Raw genomic sequence first — 17811 nt, 5'->3', positions numbered from 1 at the left:
ATGGGAGGGAGCTTACCACTCAAACTACCCCATTTGAAGGATATTAAAAACTGACCTCAATATCCATGACCTCGCAGTGCCTAGCACTATCTTACAAGACCCTTGTAATTGAGGAAAAGAAAATGACATCAGAATAGAAAAGAGACTAATTGGGGGGGGGGGTATGATAAAGAGTGGATGTGTGAAGGGGAAAGTGGGGGAGGGGAGGGAATTATCATGGTTTATTATCTATAATTATGGAAATTGTCAATAAAAAACCTGTTTATAAAAAAGTCAATGGATGAAAGAATAAATGAATGAAGCAACCAAAGGTTCAACAAATAAATCTGCCTAGAGTCTTTTGGATGGAAGAACCAAGTAACTTGCCCTTTATCTCAGAATAAAACTAATAAATGGTCTCAGTGGGTGCTGGAGGGCAAGAATCTGTAATCCCAGCATGCCTGCAGTGAGAAGGAAGGCAGAGACAGGAGAATGGTCTGGAAACTCACAGGCCAGCTAACCTGGTGGTGTACTACACGAGACCCTGACTAAAACAAGGTGGAAGTGATGAGCTACAACTGACGGTGTCCTCTGACTCCTACATGTGTGCTCATACAGGCATGAACATGCATGCACACACAGATTTGAAAAGCCTAAGAAAAGTAAAATCCTCTTAGAAAACCAACAGATGTATTTGGAGAAGTGACCGGAGTGGCATTTTTGCTGGGTCTTGTGCCCAGCCTGAGAATGTGTCCTGAGATGTCCCATATCTGGTTGCACCGCTTTCCCCTCTGCTGCCTCTGTGCACCTCGTCTCCCACCACAGAGGATTCTGCACTTTATTTAGCTACAGGGCACAAAAACCCATCTCAGCGCGGGGCAGACTATGCATTTTGAAACTTCGAAGTGCGTGCTCAATGACGACTTCTTTGTCATGAAGGGGGACCTGGGGTGACCTCTAGGTTTACATTGTTTTTGAAGGCTTCAAATTTCAGAAAACCAACCTCTAAGTAGCCAAAGGTTAATAGGATAAAAATCCACTGTATTGTATGTGAGTGTGTGTTGATTTACCTAACATTTACAAAGTACCTAACACAGGGCTAAATTTGTAATGCGGTTCATTCTTCTAATCCTTACAACAACAGCAACAACAACGAGGTGGAGCTTGTGGTTCCTTTCATTTTGTCTCATGAATGGAAGTAAAAAAAAGAAAAAGAAAAAAAAAAAAAAAGACCTGATTCAAAGTCCCAGAGCAAATAATTGAGAACATGAGATTTAAACCCAGGTCTAGAGATGAAGGGCTAAACAATGACCCTCTATATTCAATGTTCCTATTTTTAAAATATTGTAAAAACAATATAAAAAAAAAACAGGGGAATCAAGTGACCAAACTGTAGCAACAGAAGATGAGTTATAATTAATTAATTATCTCAAGAAAAACACATTTTTCCTTAACCTCACAATGAACATGAGAAAAGAATTTAGAGGGACTGAGCAAATGGCTTGGTGGTTAAAACCACTTACTTGCAAAGACTAAAGGACCCTGTTCAATTCCCCAGCACCCATGTAAAGCCAGAAGTCAAAGTGGCACATGCATCTGGAGTTTGTTTAAGGTAGCAAAAGGCCCAATATGCCCATTCTCCACTCCCCCACTTATAAATAACCAAAGCAGAATTCCATCACCAGTAGGTCATCACCCTCCACTGGCAGAATTAAGTAGACAGACACAAAGACAAAATGAAGAGAACTCAAGCTGCCTCACTAGATAGCCCACTGGTCTTCTGCAGTGACAGCAGGACACTGAGATTCATGGTCCCTACGCTAGCCATGGGTGAATTAATAAATGAATGGGCAAGTGACAGACCAAGTATATCAAATATTCTAGAGATATCTATTAACTACTTTTGTAGTGACCAAATTACTTGACAGAAACAGCTTTAAGAACAAAGGTTTATTTTGGCATATGGCTTCAAAGGGATTTGAACTCATCATGATGAGGAAAGCATGGTGCCTGGCTGGTCACGCGACAGCAGACCAGGAAGGAGAGAAAGCTAGTTGTGATCCTCAAAGGCCTATACCCCCGGCCCCTAGTGACTTATTTTTGCCAACCAGGACCCACATCCTAAAGGCTTCAGAGCCTTTAAAGTAGTACCTCCAGCTGGAGACCAAGTGTTTAAACCATAAGCCTGGGGAGTATTCCCTGTATTAAAGGGCAGTAAGCCATGTACTATAACCTGAAAGCAGTTATTTCACTGTTTAGAAATCAGAAATACAGTCTCAGTAACTTTCTCAAGAATGCACACAAGAAGGAACATACAGACCCACATATCAAACCTCCAGACAAACACCTGCTTGATTTTGCTGTGTTCCTTCATGTTCTTAGAGCTGACAAGTCAGAACTCATCTGGATTTCCTCACTCAGCTGAAATTCTCTCTCCATCAAAGTTTCAAGTTAGAAACTCAGTGTTTATTTTGAAAGGATATTTCACAGAAATCTCAGGGGCACTCGCCTTGCATATTCAGACATGTAAAAGACAAACACACCCAAACGGGACCCATACACACTTTACCACATACCCCAAAACAAACCCGCAGTCAGTGAATGCTGCGGAAAGAGAGAGAGCAAGCTGCATAGGTATTGTTCCCAGTGGTGCACATCAGCCAGCCTGACGTGGCTTGGGGATGCTCACCTTAGGCACCATGGACATAAATGAAGCCATTCAAGCTTGGTGATTGACTACTGAGAGGTGAGAACTGCACGGACAATGCAATTGGGTTGAAATGAAACAATGAAATGGCAATTCCTTCTGCAGAGGCCAGCAGAGCCCGCTGTGCAATGAGCCGTGTTGTCTCAAGACCCTCCTGCTACCATCTTGGACAGGTAATGTCTTTATGTTCAAATTTGGAAGCTGCAGATGTAGAAATCTTCTTATTGGCATATAAGTGGAAAGAAGACCATCATATGATTCACAAAAGTGGGCCTGCAAGGGAGATGGTCACATTCAAATTCTGCCAGTGGACTCACCAGCCATGCCACTATAGACACACCATCAATCTTCTCTAAGCCTCAGCTTCCCTGCCTTCAAACGTCTGCTTATCAGTGTCAGAAAAGCAGGAACTACTTTAGGGAAAAGAAACTGTCATACTGCCTTAGCATACCAGTCCTTACTAGCTATTACTATAATGGTAATACTATTAATATTACTAAGTTGAAAAAAGTTCCAAGCAGATGTGAACATCAAATATTTTCCAGGTATGACTAGCAAAAATAAAGTCATTGATAGATTTTCATTTCAATTCTACTTCCAAATATAGATAACAATTGTTACCAGAGAGCTTAAAAATAGATGATGCTGGGCGTGGTGGCAGAAGTAGGAGGACTGCCATGAGTTCGAGGCCATCCTGAGAATACAGAGTGAATTCCAGGTCAGCCTGGGCTAGACTGAGACCATACCTCGAAAATCCACAAAAAAAAAAGGAAGAAAAAGAAATATCAGATGAGGGCTAGAGAGATGACTCCGAGATTCTTGTAATGCCTAAGGACCCAGGTTCGATTCCCCATTACCCATATAAGCCAGATGCAGAATGTGGTACATGAATCTGGAGTTTATTTGCAGTGGCTAAAGGCCCTGGTATGCCTATTCTCTGTCTCTCTCTCTCTCCCTCTCAAATAAATAGAATATTTTTAAAATATTTAAGGGCTGGAGAAGTGGCTTAGTGGTAAAGGTGCTTGCCTGCGAAGCCTAAGGACCCATGTTCAACTCCCCAGATCCCATGTAAGCCAAAGATGAGGCAAGAACAAGGTCATACATGCTCCCTAGGAGTTGCAAGCGTCTGGAGTGCAAGTGCAGTGGCTGGGCCCTGGCATGACAATTCTCTCTCTGTGTGTCTCTCTCTCTCTTGCTCTCTTTAAAAATGTTTAAAAAACAATGTTAAAAAGAAATACTAGATGAATACAACTACAGAGTATTAAATAAGCAGTAGAAATAAGATTTGAAAGTATATCAATAGGCAGTTAATAGTTTCAATGAGGTTGTCTTACTAACAAATCATCTAGTGAAACATGTTTTACATATTACATTGTCTTGTTGCTTGAAAAATGAAATGAATTGGTAAGCAAATGCATGTATAATTTTTCACTTCTACTAATTACACTACAAGAAACACGTCAGAAGCAACAAGTGAACTTTATCTTATTATACAAGAGTCCATCTCACACATGCAGTTTTGAATCAGTAGAGTAGGAGGAAGCTGGTTATTTATGTTCTGCCAAAGTCCCCAAGTATTGCTAATGGTAACATCTATGGTTAGCAATTACTGCCTCATATCCTTCCTTGGACAAATTATGGTCTTTAAAAGTTTAGCTTTTTAAAATTTTTATTTATTTTTTTGTTGTTGTTGAACAGTTTTTCTTCTTCGAGATAAGGTCTATGTAGCCCTTGAACTTGTGATCCACTTGTATCAGCATCCTGAGTGCGGGGATTACAGGCTTGTAACACCATGAACCACTAAAAATTATTTTCTTGATCCCGTACTTTGTTCCTCCCACAGTAAGACTGGACTCCTTCCATGTTAATAAAGAGAAGATACTGAGTTACACGTCAGCCCTAAAAATCATAAAGTCTCAACAAAGGAGATGAAGGAGATGGAGGTACATTTTTATTGAGTCCTGAAATCACGTAACTGCTTGTTCAGTGGACAGGACTTTCCAACAGAACTCAGGGCTAGTGGGAATGTTGCCATCCACATGGGGCTACGGAGTGTTTGACATGTGCTGGTGGCTTCTGTATCAGAAGCTCAGTTCTAGACAGAACTTGGACTCTCCCTACAACCATCCTAACACCTTGCTAGCTAAGGCGCTCACTCCATTTACTCAGTCAGGAAATTTTCTTTGATTCTCTACTTCCTGACAGGCATGGAACCAGCACTGGGCATAAAGCAGTGGTCAAGTACACAAATTTTCTGGCACTCATGTACTTATATTCTTATTTATAACAGTTGGCTTTTTCAAAGCCACAGCATACAACAGAAATGCTTTCTCTAAGAAGTGTGAGTCTAATACAGCCTTTTTTTTCCCCATTTTAAATTGTTTTATTTGGGTACAGAAAAAAAAATTCATCACAGTTTGAGGAAACTAGGTGATTCGAAAGATAGAAGAAATGAGAGGATAAGGTGTGGGTATGAGAAAAGATAAGTGAACTCATCTATCTGTCTGTCTGTCTGTCTGTCTGTCTGTCTGCCTGCCTGCCTGCCTGCCTGCCTGCCTGCCTGCCTACCATCTATCTATAACGATCTCACTGTATACCCCATGTTGGTTCAGGATATTTGACACACTGGGGTTATAGGCATGAACCACTCTGAGCATTTAGATGAAGGCCAGATTACGCAACATGAAACCATGGGTTTGAAGATCACATAAGAAGGAGGCCAGACCTGGGGCCACACTGAGAGCAAAGATTTAGCCACAAGGAGCAGGATCAAAGAACTCCCAGTGAGAATACATTTAAGTGATAGGAGCAGGAGAAACCCAAGTCCATGATATGAATCACCATTTTCAGATAGCTTTGACAAATGCTATCTCTATTTAGAAAAATGTTTTTGAGGGGATAATAAATAATAAAATTATTTTTATAAAAAGTAATTAATAACCCAATCAAAACCCAGGTATCTTACTCAGCTAATAAACAAGGTACTACAAATGAGAACCTTAATGCTAAGATGACCACAACACTGTACCACTGTCCTTTTTTCTTCAACAATTTCTGTACATTACAGAAGCAGCATGGAAAGTCAAGTCCCTAGGGACTCTGGCCAATGGCAAATGGTCCAAACACAATCAAATTGAATACCTGAGTTCAGAGTGCCTTCCGATGCAAGGGAGCAGTTGTTCTGAGTTGCTGCGTTGGGATAGTTAATATCAATTAAACTCAGGTCTAAAATTGTTCACCAGCAACCTTACCTAGTTCCGGGGGCAGAACAGTCAGGCGATTTCCCTGAGTGTGAAGCTCCTTAAGTTGGGTCAACTCTCCAATTTCCTTAGGCAGCGAGATCAGGTCATTATCCCTAAGGCTGAGCTAAACATACAAAAACAAGGGGATGTCAAAACAATTTCTCATAAAGAGGTACTCAACAGAAGCTCTTGTCCTCTCCTGTGCCTGTTCTTCCTCTAAGGCTCAATCTTTTCCATTTATTTACACGTGTCTATGGCTAAACAAGAAACTGTATCAGGAGCAGCAGTTCATTCCTGCAAAACAAACCTTACTCCTGCTCAAATTGACTTGATTCTACTCCTACAAAGGCTGTAGAAGTGAATTGATTTTCTAAGAATTTAGATAAATTACTTACTATCTGCAACTTTGTGAGCTTCCCAATATCTGGAGGCAGGATTTCAAAATCGTTGTCACTTAGATAGAGTGCACGCAGGGTGGCTGCAAATTAAACAGTGATATATAAACAGGGTGGCAAGGAACCCAACCATTTGAGGTCTGATCAATACAAGGGAGTCAGCTTTGATTAATAACCCTGGCTTGGTGAAAAGCCTGTGACATACCTGGGGCTCACTATAATAACAAGCAGGTCAAACCTAGATTTACTGGTTGATTGTGTGGCTGGTATGTCCAGGAAAACATCTATATCCAAGGGGACTGACACAATTAACAACCGTGAGCACCATGTGAAGCTGCTGGCACAGTTTCAATACATCTTCAAAAAGATAGCTAGTTTTCTTTATTACTTCCGATTCACATTTAGTACATTTTTTGCATCTCAAATAGAAAGAGAACCACTGTACCACCTACATCAATACCAAGAGCAAAAGGGCTCTCTCATCAAAAGGCACTATGTCAGAACAGAACTTCCTTGTGTAAACAGAAATCATTCTGTTTAAAATAAATATAAATGGGCTGGAGAGATGGCTTAGCGGTTAAGCGCTTGCCTGTGAAGCCTAAGGACCCCGGTTCGAGGCTCGGTTCCCCAGGTCCCACGTTAGCCAGATGCACAAGGGGGCGCACGCGTCTGGAGTTCGTTTGCAGAGGCTGGAAGCCCTGGCGCGCCCATTCTCTCTCTCTCCCTCTACCTGTCTTTCTCTCTGTGTCTGTCTCAAATAAATAAATAAATAAATAAATAAATAAATAAATAAATAAATAAATTTAAAAAAAAAAAATAAATAAATATAAATGAAGGGCTCTCTAGTAATGGGAGCCACTCATAGTTCAACACTCCCTTAATCAGATTAATCATCATTACCTGCTTCTCTCACCTTAATGACAAAAATGCATGAAGACAAAGGGGCAAAAACAATGACCTGAAGTCGAGAGTAGGCCTAAAATTAACCAGGTTGTCACCAGTCATTTTGTTTTAATCATGCTATAAGACATGATCCTAACCCAGGATCTTAAGGATAAAATTCTCAACAAAAAAGGGGACTATTATTATATGTAATTTTTTAAAAAGGTGCTTATGGATATCTAAATATACTACAATATTTTAAAATCCCATAGAACTGTATGTTCATATATGTAACAAAAACAATTTCCTCCATTGCCCAAGAAAATATTGTGGAGCTGAGGGTGGTGGCACACGCCTTTAATCCCAGCAGTCGGGAGGCAGAGGTAGGAGGATCGCCATGAGTTCAAGGCCACCCTGAGACTACATAGTGTCCAGGTCAGCCTGAACTAGAGTGAGACCCTTCCTTGAAAAAACCAAAAAATAAAAAAATATTGTGGGGGTTTCATATACTTGAGAAAGTCAGAAAGAGGCAGTGAACATGAGGTTTAAAAAAATTTAAAATTCTTATCAGAACAAAGAATAAATAAAATTAAAATAAATTAAATTACTAGGGTCATAAATGTCAGATTTTCTAGGATAGACATGGTCACATATATTTGTAATCCTAGTACTCAGGAAGCTGAGGCAGTAGAATTGGTAAAAGTTCAAAGCCAGCCTGAAATACACTGTGAATTCCCGATTCCAGGCTACTCAAGCTTACACAGAAAGACTGCATCAAAAATTCAATTAAATTAATTACATTAAAGAAGTATAATATTATGCAATAATTTTCCTCAGTATTTCATGAGTTCCTGGAAAATTTTTCCTAATTTTTAGAAGTCCCTCTACTAAGCAATATTTTAATATTTGTATATTGAACAAAATAATCTATATCAGTAAGAGTTCTACATAAAATACTGATCCTGGTTGGAAATTTTAAAACTTCCCAGCTCTTTAATGGATATTTTCATAAGTAATTGTCTATAATACTTTGAGAAAATATTCCACAAAGAATTTGTAGCAACATGGAAAAATTTTCTCTTGTTTTTCCTTCTTTTTTTCATGTCTTCTTAGAAATAAAAAAGAAAGTAAGTTTCTTAGCTGTGAGACTTGATCTCATTTAGGTGCAAAACCTCTCCCAGAAAGCTAATATGGCATTACTAAGTCCACTTCTGCCCCATGATGTCAGATAACCATTCATCAAATACAAATACCGCTGAGCCACGAAGGAATATTCAAAATCACTCTGAAGAAAAATTACATAACGTCTAATAATTTTTCTCTTAAGAGTTTGGGCACTGGCAAATGAATTTTCACTCTTAGAATACAGGTGCCATGTTAAAGAGATTTATAGAATTAAGGGTTTCTTACTGAGGTAGAAGAAGTTCCCAGGAAGGGAGCGCTCATTCAAGTTGTTGTAAGTCAAGTCCAGGACCTCCAGAGCCGGCAGAGAACCAAACCCCCGCGGCAGAGTGCTCAGCCTGTTCATGCTGTGGTTTGAAGGCAGACAGGACAAGTCACCACACACAAAGCTTATTTTCACACAGAACACTGAAAACATGCAAAAGACCCAGTTTAAAAGGCTGAAAGCCTAAACAAATGTCACGAGTCTATATTCATTTTTATTTGATTTGTTTTTACATTTATTTATATATTTTCATTGACAAGTTAAAAACTTTAATACTAATGGTATACAGTATGTTCAGATATATGCACATATTAGGAAATACTTAAACCAAGCTATCTAATATATATTCATTACCTAACAAACATGTCTGTATGTGTATGGTGAGAACACACACATTGAAATCTATTTTCAAATACAGCATATGTTGTTACCTCTAGCCACCTTGATGAGTGACAGACATCTTGAACTTCTGATTAACTGAAATTCTGTCCTTTGTATGTTTCCCCATACCTCACCCATCTGGTAGCCACCATTTCATTCTGCCTGTATGACTGACATACAAGTGAAACCATGTAATGTCTTACTCTAACAATTTCAGTCCAAATGCTTACATGCATGAAAAAATTTAGTTGTCATTGTCTTTAGTAGTGAAATTCAAATACCATTGTACATACAAACCTGAACTGTCATGTAGAAATAATACTTCAAAAGATGCATGTTAGGTACTGTAGTTTTGCTTTTATGTATGTGTTTATTTATGTTGGGTTTTCAAGGTAGGGTTTCACTCTAGCCCAGGCTGACCTGGAATACACTATGCAGTCTTGGGCTAATCCTCCTACCTCTGCCTCTCAAGTGCTAGGATTAAAGGTGTGTACCACCACACCCAGCTTATTTATTATTTTAAATGGATGGAGAAATCAATTTTTTTGTTGCAAAACTACTAATATTCAAAGTCATTTTGTTAGAATGGTGGTTGCCAGAGGCTGGGCAGGGCAGTGGGGGATAGAGGAAGACGAGCTTTTCTAGTTTTGTTAAAATGAAAAAATACATATAGATAGACTGTGAATACACATGATTTAACCACTCTGCTTATCATCTCCTGAGTGTACATTTTCGTTCTGCCTGCTTATTCTAAGACTCCTCTACAACTTGCTTGGCAAGGGCTTGGCTGCCTCTACCTATCCATTTCAAAAATGCGGAAGGGGTCAAATAAAGGTATGGACACCCTCAACTGCCCATCCATGTCTGAATCCAAGGTATTATTATTATTATTATTCACTGCTTCTGGGTTCTGCAACCTCAGCTGAATCAAGCTCCTCTCCACCTGGGCATAAAGAAAGACAGGATCACAACCTCCTGACAATACATTGGAATGGCAAGGATTCACGAAGCAGCATGTGAGGCTGTTGCACAAAAAGAACGTGTTTTGAAAACTATGCCTACTTAACTCAGAGAGAAAATTAAAATGCAGCCATGTTACAGCTTGTATGAACAGTTAATGCTATGAAAATAAGCCCTTTCTTGGTCAACAGAAATGAAATAAAATTTTATTGGAAACAAAGTACACTAAAAATAAAAACCTTCCTTATTGTGCCAACAATTAGCTTCTCAATTAGTTCTCAAGTAGTTATGCACTAATGGAAGCCACTGAAAGGAAATATTAAAACAATAAAACTCATTTTTCAAACATAAAAAGAAATTAGAAGTCCACTTTTCCTATGTAGTCATCTAAGCAGCACCCGGCCCCTGCAGGCACCCCATGCCCCCCCCCCCCCGTGCTTTGCCGACCCTTGCTGTCTTCCCCTCTCCCCCAGGGCTCACCCAAGGTTCAGGTGTTTGAGTTTTTGAAGGCTGCTGATCTGCGTGGGCAGCTCCTCAATCTGGTTATTAAAGAAGTTAAGCACTTCCAAATTCTTCAGTTCTGCTACATTTGGGGGCACAGCTATGAGAACAAAAATGTTAAGTGTGAATTCAGGGTGCAAAGTATATTAGCAGTATGTTTTTCTTTAAAATGAAGGTGAGGTGGGACTCTTAACATAAACTCTAATTCACATACATGGTTGATTAATTTTTGTTATGCTAATTTATTTCCTTAGGTAGTAGTTTACCACTAAGTAGAAGTTGAATTATTTTTTGTATGTATGATTAGAATAAAATTATCTAGGTTTTTGTTTGTTTGTTTGTTTTTGAGGCAAGCTCAACAGACTAACTTGTTTTCTTTTGATGCAAGGGGAAGAGGGCATGGGAGAGAAGAGAGGATTGGTATGCCAGAGCCTCCAGACACTGCAACTGAACTCCAGGTGTGTATGCCAGCTTGTGTGCATGTGAGACCTTGCACACTTGTGCACCTGGCTTACATGGAACCTGGAGAGTTGAACATGAGTCCTTAGGTTTCACAGGCAAGCCATCTCTCCAGTCCTCTAGCATGTTTTTAGTCAGATGGATAGTAAAGAGAGAAGAAGGTAGAAAGAATAAGAATGAATCCCTGTATCATATTTAGCCCCTAAGTGACTAGCAGAAAACACATAATACTTCTCATTGTTGCATTTCTAATAGCTTTTCTTCCTTTTGATTCTTCCTCCTGAAGAAAGACAGCTAACCCTAATTCCTTTCTGAGTGAGGGTACATTCAGGATTTTATAAATAACCCCTATGTGAACAGCTGTCTTCTTTAACATTATGCTAAATCATAATTTAAGCTCAACCTTCAATAGTAAAATATCCAATGTACCTATGTGGGGATTCAAGCCACAAGAAATATACCTTGACTAAAAAACATATGCAAAATCAGATTAGCAACTAACCAACATACTATATTATGCTAAAAATCAAGATACCAACTCTGTAGTATGTTATGAATGGTAGATCACAGGAACCACAATGAACCTCCAAGGGTCCTGTTTAACTATATCCTATACCTGTGAATACAAACTGTAGAAACTATTGTTACCTCAAATATCTGAAGGGTTCACATTCATGGACTCAATCAACCATGGACAAAAATACTTGGTGAAAAAATGTATCTCTACTGAACTTGTACAGACTTGTTCTTGTCATTATTTCCTCAACAATGCAGTATCGCACCTATTCACATAGTATTTGTATTCTAGAGATGGCTTAAAGTGCATGGAGGATGTGTGCAGGCATGACATGCAAATACTAGGCTGTTCTGTATAAAATACTTGAGCATTTCTGGATTATTTCCCCAAGGCTCCTGCAACCAACCCTCCAAAATGGAACTGAGGGACAGCTGCCCCACTCTAAATTGGCAGAAAAGAAAATCTTTCAATAGACAGATGGTAATTTATCTATCCTTTTTGCTATTCAATCTTTCTACAAAAAAAAAATGTACAGTGGAGCTTGCCTATGGTTTATGCATAAGCTCTACCACCAGAATATCCAGGACATGAAACACTGACCTGGCTTTGAATTCAGCACAACTCCCATCTCATCCTGCCAGCTTCCTACTTCCCTTCTACCCCTGAAGGCCTAGAACCCCTTTTGCTAGCCAACTTGTGTGCCTCCCAGTCAAGTCTAAGGTCAGAACCAGGAGCACCTGTGCTTAGCACCCCTGCAAAGGTGTGTGAAGATTCCAAATACGCATCTGAAATACTGAAGGAGAGAGCCATCCCAGTAACACTGAGTAACTCCCAGGGGTACAAAATAAAGAGGACAGGCATGTAGTTCATTTTAGCTTTGAGTCATCATTTTCAACACTAAAAAGTATCTAAGGTATCAATGACCTAATTTCTTCGAGAACAAAGGCTTGGTACAAGGTAGGGAATATGGGAAGGACTGTGAAGAATAGCAATTGGTGTGGATTAAGACCTATGAGCAGGGGTCAGTGGATCCATGGCTGGGCTGTGCAATAATTCCTAAAGTAACTGGAGATATAGCAACCAATTTTTATGGAGTAGTCTAGGCAGCTAGAAATAATTTCTGAATGTCTCTTGGGTACCAACACAAATGTCGGTGATCCTAAGCTGCACAATGTGGCTACAAATTCACATTTTAGCTGTACACACTTTCATGCAAATGCATGGTGTTCACTTTATTTACATAGGCAGTTACCAAGAAAATCATCAGACCATCCCTCAGAGACCACAGATTAGAGAAGGGCAGCTACCAGAGACCTAACCCTTTTGACTTGTCTACCCTCCAGCGACCACTAATACTCTTCTCTCCACACTGATCTGATTAGCTTGAAGAGCAATAAAGAAAGTTAGTGAAACCAGGAAAATGATGATCTCAATTTAGCCACAAACCAAGAATAATGTGGCCAGAATTACTGCCGCCTCCCCAAACTTACTCTGCCAATGCAATTAAATACTGGTCTAAAGGTATCGCCTTTTTGACAGGATGAGAGATTATTTCACTCTCCTTGCTAAATCAGTCCAATTGAAAACCACACATTATACTAAATGTGATTTAGGACTTTGTTTTATGGACACAAACAATAACCTCACATTCAATTTACCAAACCTCTCCCAGCCCTTTGGTGCTCATGTGATTGTTTTTGTTTCTTTGAGACTCCAGCCGAGACTGAAGAATGGCTCAGAGGGGAAAATGCTTGCTGCATAAACTTCAGGACCTGAATTCAGATCCCCAGCACCCACATAAATGTTGGGTGAGTATGGAGGCATGTGCCTGTAGTTACAATGCTTGGGAGGAGAAAGGGGATCCCTAGGGCAAGTTGGCTAGTCAGACAAGTGGCATCAGTGAGCTCTGGGTTCAAGAGAGAGAAGTCCTGCCTCAAGAGGTAAGGGGAGTGATGAGCAAGACACCTGATAGCAGACTCTGGCCTTCACCCACGTCAGTACACCGTGTGCCCACACACAGACAAGCATGTTATGTTCTCACACACAACATACACCATACACACGCAAACAAAAAGGACTCTACTCAAGATGGAAGGAGGAGAAATTATATAACTAATATTGCCCCTCAACTCCAGAATTTTTGCATTCAGCCAAGGTAAAAATCAAAAGAAGTTCACATTTAGACTTCTGTGGGTGGAAGACCACTCATCCAACCAAGATTCAGGGAATGCTAATGACACGAAGAGCTCCATACTCTTCACATCTGGTGTGGCACTGCGGGCAGAGCCACGATGGTTTTAAAAAAGTAAGTTATAGAAGACAGGTTATCAGAATCTAAAGGGAAGCAAAGATAGTGCTTGAAAACATAGATAATCACAGCAAAGCCATCCATAAAAAATAAAAGGTTAACAACACAAAATTTACAAGGACTAAATTGTATGAATATATGGCCCAAATACTTTCAGCCAGTATGAAGAGGCAGCTGAGATACACTGTCAGCTCCAGGGACTTTTCCAGGTATTGGCATGACCCTTTCACAAAACAAACTGTTAAGGGAGATATGGCAAATACATGATGGATGACTACTCAGCTATAGAGAAGATGAAATTATGAAAATTGCAGAAAAATGGATGGATCTGGGAAAAATTATACTAAATGAGGTAACTCAGGCTCAGAAAGGAAAATGATGCATGGTCTCTCAAAAAGATCCTAGCTTGCGACAGATTTATTTCCAAGTCATACAAAAAGAGAGTAGTAGTGGCCAGGAAGCAAAACTGAGGCTTGGAAAGAGAGGGATGGGTGGGGATTAGGAAAGGGATGTTATACAGGCAAGTGGTGAGACAGAACGAACTGTTTAAAGTTCTAAGGGGAAATGGGGAAGGGGAGAAAGGAAAGAGAAGTGGAGAAGGAAGGAATATGCAAAACTAAAATTGGTATGTAAAAGTACTATAGAAAAATACTTTGTGGGCTGGAGAGATGGCTAAGTGGTTAAGCACTTGCCTGTGAAGCCAAAGGACCCCAGTTCAAGGCTCGATTCCCCAGGACCCATGTTAGCCAGATGCACAAGGGGTGCATGCATCTGGAATTCGTTTACAGAGGCTGAAAGCTCTGGCTCGCCCATCCCTCCTTCTCTCTGTTGCTCTCAAATAAACAAACAAACAAACAAAAATTAAAAAAAAAAAGAAAAATACTTTGTTAGGCAAAAGAAAGAGAGAAAGAAAGAAAGGGAGAGAGAAAGAAAGAAGGAAAGATCCAGATATTTTTGTTTAAAAGAGAAAAATAGATGATTCGGGTATAAGTACCCTGCTATAGTGGAAAAAGCTTTACTGTGAAACTATAGAATGTTGTAGATAAATCTCAGTGCCAAAGATGGGTCACCCTGACCCCTCAGTGAACTGTGTTGAGGCCCATTAGGTCCCTAAAACAATGCAGGTCATTGTCAAAGCATTTGGTTACCCACCAGAACTAGGCAAGAGATATTGCTGAAGATATCACAGGCTGTGTTCCCAGGTCACTGAGAAATCAGGCTGGAACTGAGATGGAAGGGTGCTCCCTTCCAGCTAGCTATCATAGTGCTGAGTAAGCAATATGTGAGATGCCAGGGGGTGGGGGGAATCAACAGTCTGAACAAGCAATGGATCCTGTAAGTTATGAACTTAACCAGCCAGGTAAGTTGTGGGGGCAATCAACTGCTCTCTGATTGGATAGGAGGTCCACTCAGTTGGAGGAAATTCATGACTGGTATTGAGAACCAAGTCAATAGCTTATAATTTGAAAGATCATAGATCCAAGGGAGAAGCTACCACTGTACTTTGGCTAAATGGTGACTGCATGCCTATAAGGACCTCAGAGAAAAGGGAACAGGGGAGAGGGAATGAAAGAGAATAATCTGTTAAAAAATATATTAATTTTTTTTAACTATGGTCATTTTAAAAAGCATCTCTTGATAAAATAATTTGATTAGCATACAAAGTTAAAAAATAGCCTTCTATGGGCTGGAGAGATGGCTTAGCAGTTAAGCGCTTGCCTGTGAAGCCTAAGGACCCTGGTTCGAGGCTCGGTTCCCCAGGTCCCACGTTAGCCAGATGCACAAGGGGGCGCACGCGTCTGGAGTTCGTTTGCAGAGGCTGGAAGCCCTGGCGCGCCCATTCTCTCTCTCTCCCTCTATCTGTCTTTCTCTCTGTGTTCTGTCGCTCTCAAATAAATAAATAAAATTTTTAAAAAAATAGCCTTCTAAATGTGTATGTTTATGACCTTTGAGTAATGTTGTTCTCACTTTTGGTTAGAGAAGCTTCTTTTTACAGACAGTAGTGAATACTGGGGGAGACCCAAGGCTCATCAAGGTGATGAGACAAGAAAGCCCAATGACATCTCTATCATACTCTCCAGTGTCAGGGAACCATGAAGAAGAGGTGAAATGAAGATAACTGCTGCTCTCTTTGCCAGCCAGAGTAGCTTCTATTTGGAGATGACAGCAAACACTGATGAGACTCAAAACATCAACTAAAGGCTGTTGAGAGTTCAACACTAAACAAGGTATCTAGTGTGCTCTCCAAGGTCCAGGGAACACTGAGGAAGAGAGACAGGAAAGAATATAAGAGCCACATGGTGGGACAGACTACTCTGGGCACTATCCTCCCAACCTGAACCAGTTCATGACCCCACAGTGGTTGTATATATCCTCACAAGACCTGCACTGCTCTGTACCCATCAACATTTTGACATGAAGGACAGACAAGGATACAAGGAATGAGAAAACAAACCAAAGGAAGGACACCTAGAAGGAGGAGGGTCCTCAAGAGGAATGGGGATCAGGGAGAAAGAACAAAAAAGGATACCAGCTTGTCTCTCATCCCCCTCCCCAAAGCAAGGCTCAGGGAACATTGTGGAAGAGAGGGTGCAAAGACTGTAATAGCCTGAGGCCTCTTGGTCCCCACAATGAATACCAATAACCCAACTAAAGACCCTTAGCAAAACTGGGACAAGGGAAAAGGAGCTTAAGAGTACAACCTTTTTGTAAATAAATAAATAAGAAGTAACAATAAAAATATCTGTAAAGAGAAAAGGATCCCAGGAAAGGAATACAATCACACTGCAATGTGTTCATAAAGTTCTCAATAAAAAAGAACTATAACTAAGCAGAAAGCATCTTACGATTCTGACAGATCCCTTTTGCATTAGTCTGTCCAGCATGTGGCTTGTGAGCCCAGCTGTTCATATATCTGTAACAACACAAAGCTGTGCACACGTGAGAGCAGAGGAGCAGTGTGGTACCTGACAAAGGCACCCTAAGCTGGTCCTCATGTGGCTGGCTCAGCCCCTTTTCTGACTCAGCCTTGTACATAAGTATGTCTCCTTAATTCACAAGCTCTTAAAGGCCTCTTTTCCTCAAATAGAAATTAAGAAGGATTGAATATGGTCATTTTAAAGTCTCTTCCACCTGCTTTAACATCTTATGAGTCTAAAAAGAGATGGTTTGTAAAAGTAAATGATAACAGATTTAAATAGTGCAACAATGGGCTACCAATTAGTATGCTCGGTCATGCAGAACTTTGCTAGCAACAAAGAACGTAGCATCACTCTCTGTCTCACCAGTGACAGCTTCTTTATTGCCAAGAGTTCAGTTGCTAGATTTAGGAGAAAGGTCTCTATCCATTCTCAGGCATTCACAAGCTTCTAAAGACCATATTCTGTTCCAACAACAGGATCATAGCACATCTGGGAATCCTCTCAGCCCAGGGGCTTGCATTGGTGTGTTTGGGGACATGTGACAAAGCAGTGGTCATGTCAGCCCAGACATTGTGTCCAGAAAGTTGTTATTTTCTGTAATTCACAAGAATTCAGACTGACAAACTAGGCAGAGCCCTCTCTCCTTCAAGTCCCCTTGAATCAAAGAACTCAAACATTACCTGAAAATTCTGTCTTTCAAAGGTGGTCCATATCCAGCCATTCAACATATCAATACATTTAAAATATTTGGAAGGTTCCACAAAAAGCTTTAAGCACCTGAAGGTATTAAATTGCCTTTAGAAAGCTTCCTCAGAGCCAGGTATGATGGCACACACCTGTAAGCCCAGTACTTAGGAGGCTGAGATAGGAAGATGGCAGGAGGCTCAGGCAGAAAGACTCACACTACACTTGCCTCTCTCCAGCTCACTTGACACACCATGCAACAGAGCTCCAACTGTAACAAATACCTCAGAAACTATCTGACTTCTTCTTTAAGGAGATGCATGTCTAATATGACCACTTATAGTCATAGTAGGCATAAGATACTTGGCCAAGCACATGTGAAATGCACTCACATTATCAGTACTACTCTCAAGAGAGCCTTGCCCCAT

At 40.3% G+C, this 17811-nt stretch overlaps 1 protein-coding gene across 4 annotated transcripts in view; it reads right to left on the bottom strand.

Annotated features, from left to right (window-relative positions):
• Positions 1 to 17811, bottom strand: part of Rsu1 (Ras suppressor protein 1) — a 224164-nt gene that overhangs the window by 159756 nt on the left and 46597 nt on the right. For all 4 annotated transcript variants that reach the window (XM_045135296.1, XM_045135298.1, XM_045135297.1 and 1 more), the window contains 4 exons: positions 10474 to 10594; positions 8616 to 8734; positions 6324 to 6406; positions 5938 to 6052 (listed from right to left, as the gene is read on the bottom strand). In XM_045135296.1, the coding sequence (XP_044991231.1) occupies positions 5938 to 6052; positions 6324 to 6406; positions 8616 to 8734; positions 10474 to 10594 (438 nt within the window). The remainder of the gene's footprint in view (positions 1 to 5937; positions 6053 to 6323; positions 6407 to 8615; positions 8735 to 10473; positions 10595 to 17811) is intronic.

The sequence above is a fragment of the Jaculus jaculus genome, chromosome 15, assembly GCF_020740685.1.
Source record: "Jaculus jaculus isolate mJacJac1 chromosome 15, mJacJac1.mat.Y.cur, whole genome shotgun sequence".
NCBI lineage: Eukaryota > Metazoa > Chordata > Mammalia > Rodentia > Dipodidae > Jaculus > Jaculus jaculus.
Note: the sequence above shows the minus strand (reverse complement) of the source record. Positions and strands in the feature narration are given on the sequence as shown.